The 17,890-nt window shown below is 37.4% G+C and overlaps 2 protein-coding genes across 2 annotated transcripts; both read right to left on the reverse strand.

Moving 5' to 3' along the window:
• Positions 1-6,997: 6,997 nt before the first annotated feature.
• LOC114393578 lies at positions 6,998-7,414 on the reverse strand. Its single transcript, XM_028354931.1, has 2 exons — positions 7,333-7,414; positions 6,998-7,239 (listed from the first exon to the last, which is right to left on the reverse strand). The coding sequence occupies exons 1-2, from the start codon at positions 7,412-7,414 to the stop codon at positions 6,998-7,000; spliced, it is 324 nt and encodes a 107-aa protein (XP_028210732.1).
• Positions 7,415-14,753: 7,339 nt separating this feature from the next.
• On the reverse strand, positions 14,754-17,397 carry LOC114392841 (expansin-like B1). The gene is made up of 4 exons (XM_028354075.1): positions 17,146-17,397; positions 16,607-16,713; positions 15,827-16,141; positions 14,754-15,206 (listed from the first exon to the last, which is right to left on the reverse strand). The coding sequence occupies exons 1-4, from the start codon at positions 17,279-17,281 to the stop codon at positions 15,009-15,011; spliced, it is 756 nt and encodes a 251-aa protein (XP_028209876.1). The 5' UTR covers positions 17,282-17,397; the 3' UTR covers positions 14,754-15,008.
• Between the last annotated feature and the right edge of the window lie 493 nt (positions 17,398-17,890).

The raw sequence follows: 17,890 nt of genomic DNA on the forward strand, positions 1-17,890 counted from the left end.
AGATGAAGAGCATAAAAGAGACAATAGAAATTGAGATTGCATTAATAGATAAGAAGAGTAGTTACATTACAAGTGCATTGGTTGTTATGCTCCCAACAGAGGGGGTTTAGTCTCTCATAGCCATGAGAGGCTTTACACTTTAGATGCTAATAAAAGAAGGGGTTGAATTATTAATAGCAAGAAAAATGGGGAATGGCTAAGAAAGAGGGTTTTCCCTAAGGGAGAGGCTCAGACTTTGGATTTTTTCACTAGAGAGTTCTGAGACTTGGTGTGTCTTTTCCTTCTACTTCCTCCTCCTTATATAGGCTCCAGGTAGCTTAATTTTCATGTTGCCTTAGCGCTTAGCGCGAGTTCTCATGCTAAGCACGCCTTTGGGCTTCGTTGTGGGCTTTTCTGTGCACTAAGCCTGAGTTGTGCACTAAGTATGGGCACGCGCTAAGCCCGGGTGGCGCGCTAAGCGAGCTATCCACTTCTTCCCTTTTCTTCCAATTTTTGCCTCAATTTCCCTTCAAAGCACTTGATTTCTTCTTCGCTTGACTTCTACTGATAAAAAATAACAAAGATGTTAATTTTTTCATTATTTCAATAAAAACAAGAATAAAGTAAAGAAATTACACCCATTTATTAGCCAAAATTGACTATCAAATTAGTTCATATTTCGCAGTTATTAACTCCCCAAATTAAAACATTTGCAACACATGAGATAACTATGAATCCTTTCAATTCTTTCTATATCTGATCCTGATTTTGCATTTGTCTTGGTCTTGTTATAAAACATGACTGAATGCACACGAAGATGAAAAAGGTTAGCAAATAAAACTTCATCAAGGCATAATTGCAACACTTCATTCCTCACAAGACTTAGTGTTTCCTTCATCACACAAGTGTCTCGGCTTAGAATGTTTTCAAGATCAACAATTGAACCAATGTTCCCAACTTTGCACTTCTTCTCAGTTAAAGCAATCATACATGCATAATGTGGATCACTAAGGGCTTTTTAGGCTTGTAACTTGGTTGGGCTAACAAGGAACTCATGGTTTTTCTTGGAAAACAAACTTAGGTTCTAAGAGAGCACTTACCTGATAACCCATGACTTATATTTCATAGCCCCAACTTTCCTGCCTTCTATTCCTAACAGCACACAAAATTTATTTGGAACTTAAGTTGCTATCACCTCTTTATTTGAACACAAGGTGTTTTTTTAAAGAAAAAGACAATATTTGGTATTGTAGCAACTCATCATATTTTATATTTGAGTGTGTGCTGTTAGTAATGTTCTTGAAACAAAATTTTTCACCCAAATCACAACTCCAACTCCCCCAAATTAAGGTAAATTGTCTTGATCCGTGCTCTCCTACAACCCAAGATAAGGTGGTCATTAATTTCATTCGGCTCAAGTTTAAAAAAAGCAATTTATTGCATTAGGCTCAATAAGGTGCAAGAGATTCATTCAAATAACAGGTTGGCTTTTGGCTAAAGTGGCTAAAAAAATCAAACAAGGCCTTGATCACTTCCACCCTATGTATGTACTCAAACAGTCCAAAAATCATGCAAAATCAGAAAATTAAGAACAATCGTTCTCTTATAATTATAAGGTCACACATCTCACTGAACATTTATGAAGTGCTTGGCTTACCATACCATGATTTCTGTTTGGACTTGCTAACCTCTTCACTCTTGTGTTTCGATTCATACTTCATCATTTCCCAATAACTCATGCTCACAAGAATCAAAACTTTCAATCCTATCTTATTAGTACACAATGTACTCATGCATTAATTCATTCAGGACAAGTCACAACCACTTATTGATTGCCTATGTCTATCATGAAATTTTTATTTATTTAATAAATGAAATGAAATAAATTGCTGAAATTAAATCATCATTACTGAAAAAGAAAGTACACTGAATTTAAAGAAAAGAAAATATAAAAGAAATAAATAAAAAGAAAAGAAAGACAGAAAAATCTTAGTCCAGCCTCAATCATATGTGCGCCATGGGTCCCACTCGCCCTAAGTTGCTCTAAGATCTGCGGCATAATCGGTATCATCTCCAGCATTTGCAGCACCTCCGACGCCAGAGGTATCGCCCCCCATCAGAAGAGGGCTGGACTCTCGGCCATGCCACTCGTTGGATGAACTCCTCTAGCATCATCAGTGGAGGATCCATGGCGAGGTGGAGAGATAGTTGATGCATGTTCTCAATGATTAGGCGTTGGCCATGATAGACACACTACATCATCTGAGCGAGGGGCTCCTGCTAGGCTAAGGAGGAAAAGGAAGGCTAGCTGGTGGCAAGTGGAACTGATGGTGGAGGACCTGGCGGTGTGGGCCTAGACTCGCCTCCAACCTGGAAATATGATAGAAGAATCTACTGGATTCCATCAATTCTTCTTAATATAGGCCAAGTTAATCACTAAGCTGAGGGACTCGTACGTTAGTGTGTCCGAGTCAACTCCCTAATGGTCACAAAGAGCGGTAATCAGAGTTGAGAAGCCGAGTCGGGACGTACTGGACTAGGCTATCTAAGTAATCTGTTGTGAAATGATGTTGCCCACGTCCATGTCCATCTTCATCACAAGCCCATAGATCAGGCGAGCCCAATCGACATTAATGTCGAATGTGTGAAAGGTCGATGAAAGGTTGAAGTATGAAAGCACACTCTAGGTCTGGGCCAAGGTGGTGAGGTCCTTCCACAGAATCTTCCATAGTGTTCCCTCGACGTTCAGCTGGAATCGCCCTCCTGGTGTGCACAACTTGGCCGTGATGGCCTCATAGTCTGGGTAAGAGTGGAGGTACTGGGAGTAAATGGGCAGCTGCCCCCCCCCTAGCGAGGATGACTGGGGTCCTCAAAAACTCATTCAACGTCTGCGCATCGAATTGAATGGTCTTCCCCCTCACCATCCACGTCTTCGGCGAGCCATCCTCCAGAAGCCTGGTGAGTCATCTGTGCCAGTGACGCCTGTGGAGCTCGCCATAAAATTCATCGTACATCTCTAGGGTGAGCTCTATGTTCCTCTCTGGAAGGATGTTCCGAAGATGAACATTATCTTGATATCGGTGCCATGTTGTCTCTATAATGAACCAAGAGGAATCCCAGGTGGAATCCTTTCCATACGTTTGGCTTGGTCCGGTTCGACATCTCCTGGAAGCCATCTGCGAAACCACGAAAGAAAAATAAAGTTATCTCAATACTTAGCAAAAAAAAGTGGGAAAAAGAAAAACTGACAAATGTCTAGATGCTATGCCGCCAGTGGGCACTTAGCGCCAATGCACTAATAGGGCTTAGTGCGAGGACCTGAGCTAAGCCCACCCATGACATTGGGGCTTAGCGCGAGACTGCATGCTAAGCCCATGCATGAAAACAAAATGACTCAGTGGGGCTTAGCGTGAGACTATGCACTAAGCCCAAGCATGAACATTCAACCAAAAACCCAGAAATGCATGAGACTCATGAATGCGTTTAGCACAGCAAGGGCGCTTAGCACGTTCGCCCAAATTTTTCCAAAAATTCAAGCACGCACTAAGCCACCAGTGGGCAATTATCGTGTTCATCATATGATCCCAGAACTTCAAGCTCACGCTAATCCACCAATGATTTTCACTGCTCCATGTGGCCTGACATCTTTTATCACAAAGGGTCTTGGCCATTTTTTACTTGAGCTTTCCTGGAAAGAGTTTGAGTCTTGAATTGAAAAGCAGCACCTGCTGGCCAGGCTGAAAACTCTTCTTTTGTAGCTTCCTGTCATGGTACACCTTTATCTTCTGCTTGTATATCCTGGCTGATTCATAGGCATTTAATATCATCTTTTCTAGCTCTAGCAGTTGCAGTCTCCGCTTCTCACCAAACAAGGATTCCTCAAAGTTTAGCAATCTGAAGGCCCAGTAAGCCATGTGCTCCAGTTCCACCAACAAATGACACGCCTTCCCATAGACCATCTTAAAGGGTGAGAGGCCTATGGAAGTCTTGAGTGTAGTCATGTATGCCCACAAGGCATCATCCAGCTTCACTGCCCAATTTTTCCTTAAAGAAGCGATAGTCTTCTCTAGAATTCTCTTCAGCTCTTTATTTGACACTTCTGCTTGGCCATTGATTTAAGGATGATAAGGTGAGGCCACCTTATGTTTGACATTATAATGCCCCAGAACCTTTTGCAGTTATACATTACAAAAGTGTGTGCCTCCATCACTAATCAACACTCTGGGAACTCCAAAACGGGAGAAGATATTCTTCTTCAAAAATTTAATCACGGTCATGGCATCATTCTGCAGAGTGGCTATAGCTTCCACCCACTTAGACACATTATCAACAGCTGCCAGGATGTAGACATTCCCGTATGAGGATGGTAGAGGCCCTACAAAATCAACCCCCCAACAGTTGAAAACCTCTAACTCGATGATGTTTTGCAAAGGCATCTCGTTCCTCCTTGAAATTCCCCCTATTCTCTGGCATTGATCACAGAGAAGTACATGGTCATGAGCATCTCTGGATATGGATGGCCAAAAAAATCCAACCTGAAGTATCCTGGCAATTGTCCTATCTCCATTATAATGGCCCCCATAAGGTGAGTTGTGACAATGCCAAAGTATGCTTTGGGCATCCTCCCTAGTTACACACCTCTTCAACAAGTTATCTGCTCCAATTTTGAACAGATATGGATCATCCCAGACATAAAAGTAGATATCATGAAGAAACTTCTTCTGCTAGTGCCAATTGAGATCCTGTGGAATGACCCCAATAACTTTGTAGTTAGCGATGTCTGCAAACCAGGACCTTTCAGCTGCAAATAAGAGGAATTCATCTGGAAATTCTTCCCTCACTTCTTTCTTTTTCTGTGTCACTTCTTTATTCACTAACCAGGAGACATGGTCAGCTACTACATTCTCGGATCCCTTCTTGTCCTTGATGATGATATCAAACTCTTGAATCAACAAGACTCATCTTATCAACCTTGGCTTTGAATCTGCCTTGGTGAGAAGGTATTTGATGGCTGCATGATTGTGAAGATAACGACTTTGGACCCTACCAGATAGGACCGAAACTTCTCTAAAGCATAGACGATAGCCAACATTTCCTTCTTAGTGGTCGCATAATTCAACTGTGCGTCATTCAAGACTTTGCTGGCATAGTATATGGCATGGAATACCTTGTCTCGTCGCTCTCTTAGAACTGCACCCACAACATGGTCACTGGCATCACACATCAACTCGAACTCCTTGCTCCAGTCAGGTGCAACCATTATTGAGGCAGATACAAGTTTCTCCTTCAGAGGTTAAAAGGCTTCTACGCTTCCTCATCAAGCTTGAAGACTACATCCTTGTTTAGCAGGTTGCATAATGGTTTGGCTATCTTGGAGAAGTCCTTGATGAATCTTCGACAGAAACCTGCATGTCCAAGAAAACTTCTGATACCCTTGGCATTTACTAGTAGTGGTAACTTCTTGATAACATCAATTTTTGTTTTGTCCACCTCAATGCCTTGGGCTGAAATTTTGTGGCCCAACATTATCCCTGCTTGAACCATGAAGTGACATTTCTCCCAATTCAACACTATATTGGTCTCAACACATCTTCGCAACACAAGCTCTAGATTCGTCAAGCAGCAATCAAAGGAGGGCCTAAAAACTAAGAAGTCGTCCATGAAGACTTATATACACTTATCTACCATGTCAACAAAGATGGCTAGCATGCACCTCTGGAAAGTGGCAGGTGCATTACATAACCCAAATGGCATCCTTCTGTAAGCAAAGACACCAAAAAAGCATGTAAAAGTCATCTTCTCCTAGTCCTTAGGATCCACTACAATATGATTATATCCTAAGTACTCGTCCAAGAAACAGTAGAAGGACTGTCTTGCTAGCCGGTCCAACATCTGATCCATGAAAGGCAAAGGAAAATGGTCTTTCCTTGTGGCCTCATTGAGCTTCCGGTAGTCGATGCACATCCTCCATCCCGTGACAATCCGAGTAGGAATAAGATCATTATTTTCATTGCGGATGGCTGTCAAACCTCCTTTCTTCGGCACTACTTGGATTGGACTCACCCAAGCACTGTCAGAAATAGGGTAGATGAGTCCAGCCTTAAGTAACTTGAGGAATTCCTTCCTTACTTCTTCCTTCATGAATGGATTGAGTCTTCTTTGTGGCTGTCTAACTGGTTTGTACTCCTCCTCCATCATGATCCTATGCATGCAATAAGCAGGGCTGATTCCCTTGAGATCTGAGATGTGCCACCCAATAGTTTCCTTGTGCTTCCTGAGAACTTCCATCAATCGTGCTTCCACTTCAGATGATAGGTCATTGCTGATCAAAATTAGCTTGACTTCATTCTTCTCTAGAAAGGCATACTTCCGGTGCATGGGTAGGGTCTTCAACTCCAACTTTGGCTTTTCTGGATGATTGTCCTTCTTTAAATCTTCAACAACATCTTCCCATGCATGAATCCACCTCATTGGTCAGGCAATCCACCGTATTTATCAAAGTCTTTTCCAATGGTGAGTGAGTTGCTAGGTACTGCATAGCATGGTCTGCCTCTTGCTCAATTACCTTCACCTTGAAGCATGGCTTATTATTAATGTGATGCTTAATTGCTTCAAAGAGGTTGAAGGTTACCTTCTGATTATCCACGCTCAGCTCTAAGTTTCTGTTCCCCATGTCCACCAGGCATTTGGCGGTTAACATGAATATTCGCCCCAGGATCAAGGGAATCTTTTCATCTTCTTCAATGTCCATGATTACAAATTTCACCAAAAAAGTGAAGTGGCGAACTTTGACTGGGACGTCTTCTACCACCCCGAATGGTCTTGTGATGGAGCGGTCTGCCAGCTGCATAGCATGGTCTGCCTCTTGCTCAATTACCTTCACCTTGAAGCATGGCTTATTATTAATGTGATGCTTAATTGCTTCAAAGAGGTTGAAGGTTACCTTCTGATTATCCACGCTCAGCTCTAAGTTTTTGTTCCCCATGTCCACCAGGCATTTGGCGGTCAGCATGAATATTCACCCCAGGATCAAAAGAATCTCTTCATCTTCTTCAATGTCCATGATTACAAATTTCACCAAAAAAGTGAAGTGGCGAACTTTGACTAGGACGTCTTCTACCACCCCGAATGGTCTTGTGATGGAGCGGTCTGCTATCTGTAGTGTCATCCTTGTAGGGTCAATCTTCAAGTTCCCTATTCTCCTGCACATGGAAAGTGGCATCAGATTGATACTTGCTCCTAAGTCAATAAAAGCCTTACCTACAGATACATTCCCAATAGAACATGGGATGGTGACACTTCCTAGATCTTTGAACTTGGGAGGTAGCTTCTAGATTACTGCACTATAATTGCCTCCCAACATGATGGTTTCACTGTAGATGTACTTTCTCTTTTTTGTGAGGAGGTCCTTTAGGAACTTTGTGTACAGTGGCATCTGCTATAGGGTCTCTCCAAAAGGGATAGTAATCTTCAACTTCTGGAAGATGTCAAGGAACTGCTTGAAGTAGCACTCCTTGTCCTTCTTTGATGTCACCAGAGAGTACGGTGCCTCCTTTGGTGAGGTTGGTGGTATCTCTCTTCTATCTTCCTGAGCTAACTGACTCTTGGTCTTAAGGATTAAGACCTCGTCATTTTTCTTCTTCCCCTCATCATCTTCTTCCCTCTTCGTATCCTCTCCTTCCCCTTTGGTCACATCCTGCAATACTCTGTCAGCTTCAATGTGCTCTTGCTTCTAGCTTCAAGTGACGACTGCCTTGCATTCCTCTTTGAGGTTCTTCTCAGTGTTGGCCCCAAAGGTTCCAGTAGGCCTTTCAGCCATTTGCTTAGCTAACTGGCCCATTGTACCTCTAGATTCCTGATTGTTGCATCAGTGCTCTTCTGGTGTGACATAGTAGTCTACATGAACTGCGTCAGCAATTCTTCTAGCTTGGTAGTTTTCTCCTATATACTAGGCTCTTGGCTGGGAGGTTGATGAGATGAACCTCTTGATTGAAAATATTACCTGGATGGGATCTCCAACCTTGGCCCTAAGAAAAATTACCTCTTTGATAGAATCTTAATGGTCCTCCTTGATGGAATCCTTGACGATTATGACTTCCCATGTAGTTGACCTCATTGGCTATGTCGTCTTGGACCATGCATGAACTTGATTCATGAGCACCCCCATAAATGTTGCATCCCCCACTATGCATGGCTGAAGGAGGTTGCACTACATGTAGTTGTTGAGAAAGATTACTCATAGTGGCTATGAGAGTCTCTAAGGTCTTGGCCAGGAGCTTGTTTTGAGCCAGCATAGCATCTTGAGAAGTGAGCTCAAGAAGGTTTTTCTTTGTGGGCGTGTAGGCTCAATCATAGAGGATGGTGTGATCACTGGCTATCATATTCTCTATCAGCTCCATGGCTTCTTCTCGCATCTTCAGCTTGATCTTCCCACCGACGGAGGAATCGAGGAGCTGCTTGGAATGGGGTCACAAGCCATCAATGAAAATGTTAAGCTAGATTGGCTTGCTGAACCCATGTGTAGGAGTCTTCCGGAGTAACCCATGGAAGTGGTCAAGTGCTTCACTCAACGATTCATCAGGGTGTTGGTGGAAGAATGAGATCTCCACCTTACCCTCAACGGTCTTGGACTCCGGGAAGTACTTCTTCAGGAACTTCTCCACTACCTCTTCCCATTTCCGCAGGCTATTCCTTGAACGAGTGAAGCCATTTTTTTGCTTCACCGGCCAAGAAGAAAGAGAATAGGTTAAGGTGGATGGCGTCTTTTGGCACTTTTGCTATCTTAACCATGTTGCAAATCTCGATGTATGTGGCTAGATGTGTGTATGGATCTTCACTCGGCAAGCCATGGAACATATTCCCCTGAATCAGCTGGATGAGGGAATATGGATATGTGATGTTGACTGCCTGCACATCCGGTCTAGCTATGCTGTTGAAGTAATGAGGTGTAACAAAGCTACAGTAGTCCTCTAGCATCATCCTCTGTGGACAGTCCTCTGCCATGATGCATTCTTCAGAGAAAGGTTGTGGGCTGGTCACAAAAGAGGGAGAGGATAATTCAGATAAGGATCTTTTCTCTTCTTGATTGATCTAAACCTCTTGTTGCTCTCTCCTTTTTTCTTGCAGTGTTGTTCCTTCTGCAAGTCACTTCGATCTCTAGGTTCAAAGGAACAAGATTTTCCCCTGTAGTTGTACCTCACATACAAGAAAGAGAAACATTGTCGTGCAGGTTATCAAGATAAAAGAATTAAAAATAGAAACATAAAAAGAATAAAATAAAAAAGAAAAAATTGCTTTCAAATTGGGATATGTGACAACCAAATACGAAGGACAAAGTCCCCGGCAACGACGCCAAAAACTTGTTAATTGATTGGCAAGTGTACCAATTTTATCACAAGTAGTAAAGACTAAATGGAAGACCGAGTGTCGAGTCCACACAGACTTTGTTTGTACTTGCGTTGATGAATACCCAATTTATAAGCAAGAGAAGAGGAAGTATAATAGAAATAAGAAAGAAATAAATTGTAATTTTAAAAAAAAATAATAAAATAAGCAAGATGGATGCAAAAGATGACTTCAGAATGCAATTATGTTGGGACCTAGCGTGCCTAACTACCCTTGATGCAATATTAATGTTTTTCTCTATTAACTACTTTCCTAATTTCCACCAACATCTGCTAAGATATTCAACCCTGATCCCTCACGATGAAGAACCTAATTTATGTATTCTCTCTCTCAAATCTCTTTGCAAAGATTGAATCATAAATTGCATTAAGTACGAAGATATATGCAGAGGCACAATAAAGTCACTTTATCCCTACCAATGCATTGTTGAGATGTTCTTTCCTAGTTCTTTAGACATTACCATTTCCTAATGTATAACCCTTAAAACAAATGCATGGATGGTCAAACCACACAATAAAGATGAAGAGCATAAAAGAGACAATAGAAATTGAAATTACATTAATAGATAAGAAGAGCAGTTACATTACAAGGACATTGGCTGCTAGGCTCCCAACAGAGAGGGTTTAGCCTCTCATAGCTGAGAGGATTTACACTTCAAAGGTTAATAGCAGAAGATATTGGATGACTAATAGCAAGAAAAAGGGAGAATGGCTAAGAAAGAGGGTTTCCCCTAAGGGAGAGGCTCAGACTTTGGATTTCTTCACTAGAGAGCTCTGAGACTTGGTATGTCTTTCCATTCTGCTTCATCCTCCTTTTATAGGCTTCAGGTAGCTTAATTTTCATGTTGACTCTGCGCTTAGCACGAGTTCTCGCGCTAAGTGTGCCTTTTGGCTTCATTGTGAGCTTTTCCGCGCCCTAAGCCTGAACTACGCACTAAGCGCGGACACACGCTAAGCCTGTGTGGTGCGATAAGCGAGCTGTCCATTTCTTTCATTTTTCTTTAAGGCTTTTTCTTCTAATTTTTGCCTCAATTTCCATTCAAAACACTTGATTTCTTCTTCTCTTGACTTCTGTTAATCAAAAATAGCAAAGATATTAATTTCTTCATTATTTCAGTAAAAACAATAATAAAGTAAAGAAATTATATTCATTTATTAAGAAAAATTGATTATCAAATTAACTCATATTTCACAGTTATCAACTAACAAATAACACAAGAAAACCATAAAAACATTAAACTTTAATTGGTGTTTTGGAACTTAAAACCAGAACATGAAGCGAAATGCAATAAAAATGATATTTTTATGGTCTTTTAATAAGAATGACGTTAAAAATAACAAAATTTTCAAATAACAAAGATATTGTCTTTAGACTTTGTCAAACTTTACTCTTTTGTTACTTGAATGCATAATACATATACCCATTGTAAATCAATGTTAAAATCAATCAATACATATTTTCTTAGCCTTGATCCTTTTCCGTTGAGTGAAAAGTCTTAGTTCCGTTATTAAGTTCTAATTCCTCAAAACTTAATAAAGAAATTAGCTTTTAAATCTAATGACTCAAGATAATGTCGGAACTAAACTTCATTCCTAGACAAAGTCTACTTGGTATTTGCTTCAGTTCAAGACTTTGAAAGTATTTTTTAACAACAATCAAGTCCCAAAAAATATCATGATTAGCTCATTCCACAACAAGCATTAAGTAAAAAAAAGTAAATACTAACATTAATACACTGAAAATATATATATATATATATATATATATATATATATATATATATATAAAGAGTATAACTTTGATTACATCTAACCCAACAATGGACAAAACTAGCTACTCATATAATCATGAGTAGCATAAAATACATGGAGTGAATAAGAACATATATGAAGAATGAAACCCAAAGGAAATTTTCTCTCTCAATAGGTTAGTAGTTTCGTGCCAAATAAAGTACGTATTTTCTCAAATTACACTCGAGTCATATTTATACAAGAGCAAAATTTCTATTTTTAGTGAATTGTAGTTTAAACTCGGAATTTTTACTTAGCTAAAGTGCAAAATAACGTAAGTGCAAAAATAGAACCTAGCTTGGCTCTCAAATTTAGCTCAAGCATGCAGAGATCTTTTTGCTTCGTGCCAAAATTTAGCTTAAGCTCCATTTCTTAGCTTAGTTGCACTGAAATTTGTCTTTTCTTCAAAATGGCTCTAAAGGTTTTCCATTTTCTACGACACTTCTACATTAAAGTAGATAAAAATATAAGATACAACCTAAGAAATTAAACATCTAAACTAAACATTTAATATTTATAAAACTAAGAAAAAATGAGTAAAACATCACTCTAAAATTGAATAAAATAAGATTAATTGTCTTATGAAACATGTAAAAATTCAGTATGTAAGACGATTAATATAACACTCAATGTGTTGTGATTTTGGAAGCTTGGTTTGATTTTAACATGTAAGATTAATTGATTTTCACAAACGATTAATCTTTCCTTCTTATACTGAGACAGATTATTCAATCTGACACCATTTGTTTTGATAGGTTGAAGCAGGATCAACATGTTAAAATCTTTTTAATTATTGAATTTTGTGACAATTTATTAATATTTTACTAATTTTAATTATTTTATATTGGCACATATTATTGGCTTGGTTAATTTGCATTGGTATGGCAGTTTGACTTTCTTTTTTTTCTTTGGTTAACTATTTGAGTGCCCTTTACAAAACTATTTTTTGAATAATTTTGTGCCATTTACCCTTCTTTTTCTTTTTGAATAACTTAACTTCCATATACCCTCTATGACTTTTGAATATACAATGTTTATTCTTCAATGTGCAGTGCTCTATTCTATGATTTATGTTTATGTATGGTTTGAATCATCCATAGGTTATTTTGATTTGCAGTTGAAAAACACTCTTTAAATCTTGAACTGAAGTACGGTAGCTAATAAACATTGTTGCTACTTGCTAGGAATAGGACTTGGTTTATTAGTCATCTTAAGATCATGCATTTTTCTTAAGACATTTTTCTTAATGAAGAAATTTAGCTTCTCTCCACCTAAGGCATTAGGATTTGAGTAAAATTGTGGATTGATATGTCTTTTGAAGTATAAATGTAATTAAAGTTCTTGAGATACATGATAAAAAGGTTTCAAGAAGTTGAATTTTGATGTTTTATGTTATCTTATTAAACCAAAATTTTCTATGTTGTAAGTGTTCCTTAAAATTACCAAAACAAAAATCCCATCACTTGTTTAGTTTAATCATTGTTTAATTCACACTCATATCATTTATATTTTTGTTATTCAAATCAATTATGATTTCTAATAGTTTAGAGAGTGAAAAACATGATTTTAATTAAGTATTACACAACTCTCTTGAAAGATGATATACCCTATGTATCACTTTGCTACTTATGTAATTTTATAAGTTGTCATTAGCATAATAGCCACCATAATTCATACTCATTTGAAGGCGAGAGCTCTTGCTTTCCATTGTAACTGACTTTTTCTTTCTCTTAATTTAATTTGTTCACAAATAAAAATATGCTACAACACTATCTCAATTCAATTTTGTGTAGAAATAGATATGCTAGAATGGATTCTTATTGTAATTCCATGAGTGATAAATAACATGAGGAGATGGATTATATTTTTCTATTATTGCCCTACAAAAGCATGTTACAATGGTGAGGCTTAAAATGGGTAATTCCTTATGAAATTGCTATCTTTGAGTGACGAGTGACTCTAAAATTGTGGTTTCTTAGGGAACCATTGTTAAAAGGCCCCTCCTTCTTAAGTCATTGATACTTCAAAAACAACAATTCTATAGGAAACTCAATAAAAGGCCTCTCTTTTTAGTCATCGATACTGCTATTAAAAGGCTATTTTTCAGAACATGTTAAAACAATTCATGGATCATAAACACAAGCCTAACTAATCTTGAGGGAACGACCAAGATCAAAGACTGATAAGCTTTGATCAATTTCAATCCTTCACCATTTGAATCCTCTCCAACACCGATTGGCGTTTGGATCCGAATCAAACAATAATAATGTGATGCATTATAACAAAAAATTATGTTAATATTATATAAAAAAAATTAATATATCATCGTTATATCTTACTCTTTACATAGTAATGCATCGTATTTGACTCTCTTTTTTGTGGTGGTACATGCCCTATCCAAAATAAATCAGAAGAGGCGTATCCAAATAAGCAACTACAATTTATTCTTTTTAGGTAGTGGGAGGCAAAACAAGTACAAGTTATTCACAAAGTAAATTAAATAAGCAACTAAATAGGAATAAATTATAAATGGGGTGTGTTCCTTTATCAATTACCCACTAAATAATCCCTAACCTTTTTCACATATGCAATATTTGACTATGCCTCTTGCCATCATTTGGATCGGGTAATACCTCAGATACTCGCATGATCACTTTTGAGAGCTTCGAAGGCGATAATGTACTTCATGTTGCTCCCGGTGTAAGAACTGTGATCTGGTCAAGGTCATTTTGTCACAATATGCTCAAGTTTATTCTGATTACTCTTCAGTTGTTTGTCATTGCCAAATTGTTAAGCTTTTTTGGGTACAGAGTGAGACGTTATTCCCAGTGTTTCGGATATATTAATTTTTAAATAAATTATTAATATTTTCTATTTTTTTATTTTTCTTTTCTCTGGGTTTACCCCATCTTCCTGTTAACACTTGTCGCCTCCCAACCACAACTCTCGGGTCAGAATTCCACCGTAAATGTTTTCACATCTAAATTTTAGATGGGTTAGCGATAAACTTATTTGGAAAAAATGCAATAGCATTTTCAAAATTAACTCATCGAATTTCTTCTCTTTTTTTTGGTGAAGAACTAATTGAGTTTCTAAATCAGTTCTTGTTTGTTCCTAAAAAAAAAAAAAATCAGTTCTTGTATATTTTTCTAAAATTAATCGTTTTCTTTAAAGGCTCTAAAATTAATCGTTTATAACACAATATCAATACAGAAAATTATGCTCAGATTCTCATATGTTCTCCATTGCCCTGGATCCCATCTAATGCTGCATTTTCGGTCTGTTCTTCTCCATCTAGCAGGTCCCTTCGATTTCTTGTTCTTCGTCCACCTAGCTGCTTACACAATAAATTTTGTTTACACCTTTTTTTCTTAGAAACAGGATTTTCCAGTCCGCAAATTTTGAAATAGAACTGTTGCTCGATCAGTGCAAAGAACAGTAGAACACGATTTCGATTTCGATTTCGATTTTGACAACAGAAAAAGGGTTCAACAGAAAAAACGCGAGAACCAAGAAGAAGAAGAAGCAGAAACATGCCCAGAAGAAAAGGGAGTTTTTCCTTTTCAAATTCATGTAACCTTGATCAAGATGGAAACTTGCCTTTACTGTTATACCAATGTAGGAAAAGGGTACCATGTTTATTTTATTCAAATTCATGTAATCTAAGATGGAAGTACATGAATCCCCATTATTTTAGTCTTCAACAAAAGAGACACACAACAGTACACACTACACACAAACATTCTTAGAGTGAAACTAAACAGAAACAAATTGAATACTAGTGCCTATCTATTTCTAATCCGTTCAAGGGATCTCAAAGTGCTTCTTTCCTTCCTAATTAAGCTGAACATTGGTGTCATATGTTGCTCCGGCCTTCCAATCACCAGAGATAGCATTCTTGGACTGTACCCAATAAAGCCCTGCACTGCCACTCACTTGGAACCTCAAGTAGATCTCACCGTTTGGTGGGTTGCTATAGTCAAACATTGCCCCAAATGCCCTGCGCATTGGCTTCCATTCTTGGCAATCTTGCTGCACAGTTCAGAACATTTCATGAATCAAACTTTGTACTACATTGAGAGACGAAGTAAAAATTAACTAATCTTTTAGTGCTTGTTTAGCTTCACATTTGATAATCCAAATTTTCAAATACTGGTTAGCATATTTTAAGTGAATGTTTATATAACAGACCACGTGTTGAGAAATTGATTTAGGTTCAGAATTGAACGAGTTGAAATAACTTCTTTTTTTGTTGAGTGTGGTATCCTTCGGCCCAGAGTAAGAAATTATTTTTTTGAAGTAATAATATTCATTTAAGGGATAAATCTCTCTTCACTTATGGAAATGTTTACATTTTTAATTACACGTTGATAAATAACTTTAAAAAAATCACATTGGATAAGTTTTACTACTAACTTTTTTAAAAATTTAAAACATCACACATAAATAAATCACTTCACTTCAAAATCAATTTTAATCAACATCAATTATATTCAAAAATTAATTTTACAAACACTCACCAAAAACACACACTTAAGCCAATTTGCATGACAAAGTTTATATATTTCAATGATTCCACCTAATAATTCAGAATTTTTTTTGCTAAGAATTGCAAGCATATAAGTGCAATAACCAACCAAACATACGCATACCTGAAACAACTCAACAGCAGTGACATCGTATGTTCCATCAACATAGAGAACCACAACAGCAAAGTAGTCAGGGTTTCTGCTGTGTTCATGAACCTTAAACACCACGTTATAACCAGTGTAACTGCAGGGGACCCTTCTGTATTCAATATCCACTACACCGTATTTGAACAACTCTGCAGATGCATCCGCGTTGCGTCCCAATCTCGAGTAGGCGCGTGGACTCATTATGAAGTCTGTTCTGTCTCCTTCACCATAGTCTGTTACCACCACATATGCTCCATTTTCATCACAGTATTGTGGTATTTTGCACCTTGCCTGGATTATCATCATCGTTTATTACTAGCCAACTTTTGTCAAATAAATAAATATTTTGTTTTAAGGACGAAGAAGCTTTTTCTTTTACGCTAAACTATATTTTTCGTACTCAAAAATATAAAAATGATCAAGTATAAAAAGATTTAGTATATTTTTCATTCTCATAAAATTTAAACATGTCAATTTTAGGATTAAAACAAGATTTGGATACCTAAACTGTATTACTTTTTTACATCCATTATATATATAATTGATATAAAAAAATATTACATTTATATTAAATATATGTATGATTGGTATAAAAAAAATGTTATATTTTAATTTTATGAAAATAAAAAATATATTAAAATTTTTATAAGAATGAATTTTGATCATTTTTATATTTATGAAGATAAAAAAAAATATTTTAATTTTTTTTTAAGGACAATAGGAAAAAATGATTATTGAAAAGGGAAAGAAAATTACCTGATAGCATGCACCACAACCACTTCCATTCCTCCATAGCCTAGACACTCCTGCCACACTTCCATCATTCACAGTCCTTCCATATTCGCCAAAGCCACAAGCTCCCCCTGAAAAATATTTTATTTGTTGTGTCATGCTGCAAATAATAATGATTTTTTTATACAAATACCATAGAAGTATTCTTGAAATACGTGTCTGCAAAACTAAAAACGGAAAGATTTTAAAAAAAACTATAAATGTTAAATATATTGTCAATTATTTAATGTTGAGATAATGGGGCATAGTCGCAAAAGGTGGTATAATGTCACACTACCATATAGTGCACATTTTTTACTTCTAAAAAGCATGCCCAGGAAGTACCATGCATCAACAGAGTAAATTTTCTAAATTTATTTTTGGTTAAAAAATATCAAGATCATTATTGAAACATGCAAACATGGGTGTATATCCTAAATGCCTAGTCAGCAATCAAATGTGTTTGGTACAAACAATTTATATGTACTAGCACATTCCATAGTTAGTTAGAAAAAGGCTCATACTTGGATTCCCATAGCAATCAGGGCTACCATAATATGTTGCTCTGGAGTCAGTAAAAGAGTCCTGTGAGCTACACAATGCAGGTAAAAGAAGTACAACACAAGCAAGGCCAAGTTGGTGCTTAAAACTAAGTTCCATGTCCAAATGACAAATTCTCAAGGGTGAAGAGTAGGAAAGAAAATGCAGCAAGTGATTAGTAGTGACCAATGTAATGAAGTAATGACTATGTAATGATAGAATGCTTTGTGAGATAGGAAGCAAAGATTGGGGTCATATTTATAGTAATGGACTAAGGTCTAGATAGTACAGGTGTTAGTCCACTTTTTTCTCCCACTTGAGGACTATGGATTGGGATAATGATGTGCATACATTTTAGACCCTAGCTAGCAATATTGAATAATCACAAGGGTCCTTCCTATGAACTGATTTATCGTTACATATTATTAATATTACAATGCTAAAATGCCTAACTTGGTTCTAAAGTAAGAAACAGTATTCTGGGAAGGTCCATGCACTTGCAGCTCCAGTCAAAGTTCAGAAATGTTATCCGAAGGGGCGCGAGCGCGAGGATATATACCATTGTTTTTTAAAATCGATCCCGTCGTTAGACTAGTCAATTTTATAAACCGGAAACTAAAGTACTAAATCAGAAACTAATCATAAGTTCAAAATAGTTTAAACCAGAAACTAAACCGGTTTAGGCGGTTCATCAATTTTCTATTGGACTAACCAGGATTATATAATTTA

This window comes from Glycine soja, chromosome 17 (genome assembly GCF_004193775.1).
Source record: "Glycine soja cultivar W05 chromosome 17, ASM419377v2, whole genome shotgun sequence".
NCBI lineage: Eukaryota > Viridiplantae > Streptophyta > Magnoliopsida > Fabales > Fabaceae > Glycine > Glycine soja.

Excerpts from the sequence above, each read along its gene's own strand:
- LOC114393578 (XM_028354931.1), bottom strand. The coding sequence starts at position 7,414 with ATGCCACTGTACACAAAGTTCCTAAAGGACCTCCTCACAAAAAAGAGA. Across the intron at positions 7,240-7,332 it reads TGAAACCATCATGTTGGGAG|GTAAGGCTTTTATTGACTTA; the intron begins GCAATTATAGTG and ends ATGTATCTGTAG.
- LOC114392841 (XM_028354075.1), bottom strand. The coding sequence starts at position 17,281 with ATGGAACTTAGTTTTAAGCACCAACTTGGCCTTGCTTGTGTTGTACTT. Across the intron at positions 16,714-17,145 it reads TGATTGCTATGGGAATCCAA|GGGGAGCTTGTGGCTTTGGC; the intron begins GTATGAGCCTTT and ends AATATTTTTCAG. Across the intron at positions 15,207-15,826 it reads CTGCTGTTGAGTTGTTTCAG|CAAGATTGCCAAGAATGGAA; the intron begins GTATGCGTATGT and ends TGAACTGTGCAG.